This window comes from Tetrapisispora phaffii, chromosome 12, assembly GCF_000236905.1.
Source record: "Tetrapisispora phaffii CBS 4417 chromosome 12, complete genome".
Lineage (NCBI taxonomy): Eukaryota > Fungi > Ascomycota > Saccharomycetes > Saccharomycetales > Saccharomycetaceae > Tetrapisispora > Tetrapisispora phaffii.
Genome location: NC_016531.1, coordinates 1 through 3,724, shown reverse-complemented (window position 1 = coordinate 3,724; position 3,724 = coordinate 1). Strand labels below are relative to the sequence as shown.

General features: G+C 39.8%; 2 protein-coding genes across 2 annotated transcripts; one reads left to right on the top strand and one right to left on the bottom strand.

Annotated features, from left to right (window-relative positions):
• Positions 1-44: 44 nt before the first annotated feature.
• On the top strand, positions 45-710 carry TPHA0L00110 (uncharacterized protein; the record flags this gene model as incomplete). Its single annotated transcript, XM_003687757.1, has 1 exon — positions 45-710. The coding sequence occupies one exon, from the start codon at positions 45-47 to the stop codon at positions 708-710; it is 666 nt and encodes a 221-aa protein (XP_003687805.1).
• Positions 711-1,483: 773 nt separating this feature from the next.
• On the bottom strand, positions 1,484-2,050 carry TPHA0L00100 (uncharacterized protein; the record flags this gene model as incomplete). Its single annotated transcript, XM_003687756.1, has 1 exon — positions 1,484-2,050. One exon carries the CDS (start codon positions 2,048-2,050, stop codon positions 1,484-1,486), a length of 567 nt encoding a protein of 188 aa, XP_003687804.1.
• Between the last annotated feature and the right edge of the window lie 1,674 nt (positions 2,051-3,724).

Sequence of the window (3,724 nt, the reverse complement as noted above, 5' to 3'; positions counted from 1 at the left end):
AAGCTGGATGTGTAACCGGGTGTGTTGCTACGGCAGTTGGTACGATGGCAACAGTCAATAAGGCAGCTTTCAATTACGAATATATTAATAGTGCTGATCGTGCATGGTTATCATCAATCAATGATGCCTGGCGGAAACGAGATACTGAGCTTGCAGCAGAATATCTTTTAAATGTACAAAATATTACGGCGGCTATGGCACAGCTTTCAGGCTTACCTACATTAACTGTTCTACAATCTAACTTATCTGTAGTTCGCAATGATCAAACTGGTTACCCAGTTCATTACGTGCTAAGGCCCGATGGTGTAGCTCACAGGATGTCTGCTATGAGCTTCAGTAGTTCTAGATGGTATGCTAGATTTTGTCATGCAGAACAAGGCTCATCGAATTTTTCAAAAAGAGATGAAAGCTATAATATGGAGAACTTTTCTAGCGGTGGAATTGAAGCAAGTGGTGACTATGTTGACGTTGCAAATGGTGTTTTAAGCATGCAATATGACTGGGGACAGCTAGTGCACCAGGTCAGTTGCTATCTTGGCGATGAAAGTGGCAATGCATATCAATATCAAATTTATAATAATAATGCTAAAGATACAATGACATCAGGAAGATTTAGGGGTTTTGACAATGAACCATTTGATCAAGAATCATTGACACCTGATGAGCAATATCTACCTATTCAACCATGGTCTCAATGTGAGGTTTCATAATCTACTATCCATAATATTTTAAACTGTTGAAAAATGGGTAATACTTCAATTTGTAATTCAGTACTATTCTCTGTAAGGATTTATATAAAATGATTAATATATAAACATATGATAATTATACAAGCTAATGTTTACAATTTAAAATTGTTGTATATTAGATTTTAATTGATTATTGTCGTATATTAGATTTTATTTGATTATTCATTGTTAAGAGTCAGTAATTTATGTTGAAATATGAGTAATACTTGAATTCAGATTTCAACACGTATTGTACTCACAGAAATGGAATTAATGAAATCATATAGATAGGACATGATTTCATATTTTATACATTTATGTTTAGTCTAAATGTAATTTTATATAAATTATATATCGAAATAAGAGAAGCAATTACAACTCGATTAATTGTACCAATTACTATTACAACAATACTAATAGTATTATGTCTTCTCAGTACGCCCAGTTACTATCTCAACACGATTGAACATAGAATTATGAATTTTGGTATTGTATGGTATTGATAAGTGCAACTAGATCCTCTTCATTGCAAGAAGTCTAGTATTCGTTTGAAGTTGTGAGAGGTAGAGATGAGATCATGGATGGATGATATAGAATGAATATGAATAGAATAGTGAGTGCAAGTGGCATTTGTGGTCAATAACACTGTCTATTAACATATATAGCGTTCAGTTATTACAGTGAGCAAAATATGGTTAATCTTGCCAGAATGTGTGCTGAATGGAGCAGGGATGAAGTGGTGAGGTAGGGAATCATTATGTACGATCAATAAGATGTCGGTCATGTGACGCGTTGATTTGGTTTTCAATTTTTAGGTTCTGAGCGCGAGTGGATGCGGTTGGGAGATGGGCAGTGTTGTTTAATAGAGTGATGAGGCGGGTAACGATAGTAGCTGTTGAACGTTGATAGATGGTTGATAGATGGTTGAGCAGATGATGGTGGGATGGCAGGTGATGGGTTTGGAGTGACATGGGAGTTGAGTGTGTTGTGATTATTGAATGTGAGGATGGATAGATGAGTAGATGGGGATGGGGATGGGGGCGATGGGTGGACGTGCTGAGGTTCACAAACATGGTAGCGACGTGAGTGGTTGTGGTTACTGCAATTGTGTTGTCAGTTACGTGTGTCCAAGAACTGATTGAGCATTGTGACGAATAGTTAGCGCGGTGATGATGGGATGTGGGGGGTGAGGGTCTGATCATGTGATGTGTTAATGGTTGGGAGATAGAAGTGACGGAAGGCGGGGTAAGCAGAGAGACGGAGAGCCGAGTGGACAGCGATCGCGATGGTGAGGGTGGTGACGGGCGGGCAAGGAGGGCCATATAGATATGGGGTGTAACCGTCGGAATTGTTAGCGGTTGATGGTGTTAGGCGGGGTTTTGCGATGGGCGTGTTTTTGAGTTTTTCAAGTTTGGCGCGCGGAGTGGAGGCGAGGAGGGCGGGTGAGAGGATGGGCGAGAGGATATGGATGGACGGAGAGTGATTGTGATGGATGTGATGATGGTAGTGGGGGTAATGGATGGATGATATATGTGATGATGGTGAAGGGAAGAATGACATATTGATACATGGTGATGATTGAATAGATGAATGGTAGATTAGTTAGATGGATGTGATGATAGATGGGGTTGATTGTGATTTGATAGATGGATATGACTAGATAGATGAATTATATAGATGGATGTGACGGGTAGTGGATTGATGTGATTAGATGGTGATGATTGCGATGGTGATGATTGTGATGGTGGTAGTGAGGGTAAAGGATGGATGATAGATTAGACAGGTGGTGATGGATGTGATGAAGAGAAGTATTATGGATGGATGGATGATAATGATTGAATAGATGAATTGAAGATTAGATGGATGGTGATAGATGAGTGGATGGGGATGGGGATGGGGCAATGGGTGGATGTGCTGAGGTTCACAACCATGATAGCGACGTGAGTGGTTGTGGTTATGTTGAGATAGTAATTGGGAAGACATACTACTAGTAGTGTTGTTGTAATAGTAATTTATACAATCAGTCGAGTTGTAATTGCTTGTCTTATTTCTATATTCATTATATAGATTATGTATGTGTCATGATTGATACACATGCCTTTTATATATTTATGTCTTGCAGTGAGTAAATATAATTTTGTTAACACATTTCTACAGAATTATATGACACCCCATATCTTTTCTACCTATAACTTAAGTAGTAAGGTTTAATGTTTTACGTCGGTTACAATAGCCAAAATATGAATTCAGGCATTACTCGTATTTCCACAATGTACACTTTGTTAGCGCTCTTCCATTAACTACAGGTTACTGCGTTTAGCCTTTGGTCTTTTATGTCATAGAACAGTTAATGGTGACCGACTGTTTTCCTGTTTTTCAAGTTTCACAGCGCGAGCGCGCATGGTAAGCTGTGGGTAACAGTAGGCATAATGTTATTTTTAATAATTAGTGAGAAGAGATTATAGTTGAGGAGTGGAGGTGGTAATGGGGGGGTTGAAGGGGGGAGGAATAAACATGATAGAGAAAAGAGAGAAAGACAGGTGATGGTAGATAAATGTTAAGTTATGGATTAGATGGGAAAACGAAGGCGAAAGAATAGATGGTGATGGAAAGAGTATTGATGATAAACGTTGAGGAGATGAAGAATATTATGGCCGTTTAAGATTAGCAGATGGGTGTGGTGTAAAGATGGATTTAAGAGTAATGAGAGCTGTTAGGTATGGGGGGTATGGGTGTTAGGATAGTAGGTAGTGGGGGGTATGGGTGTTAGGATAGTGGGGGGTATGGGTGTTAAGGATTAGTGGGGGGTATGGGTGTTAGGATAGTGGGGGGGTATGGGTGTAGGATAGTGGGGGTATGGGTGTTAGGTTAGTGGGGGTATGGGTGTTAGGATAGTGGGGGTATGGGGTGTTAGGATAGTAGTGGGGGGGTATGGGTGTTAGGATAGTGGGGGGGTATGGGTGTTAGGATAGTGGGGGTATGGGTGTTAGGATAGT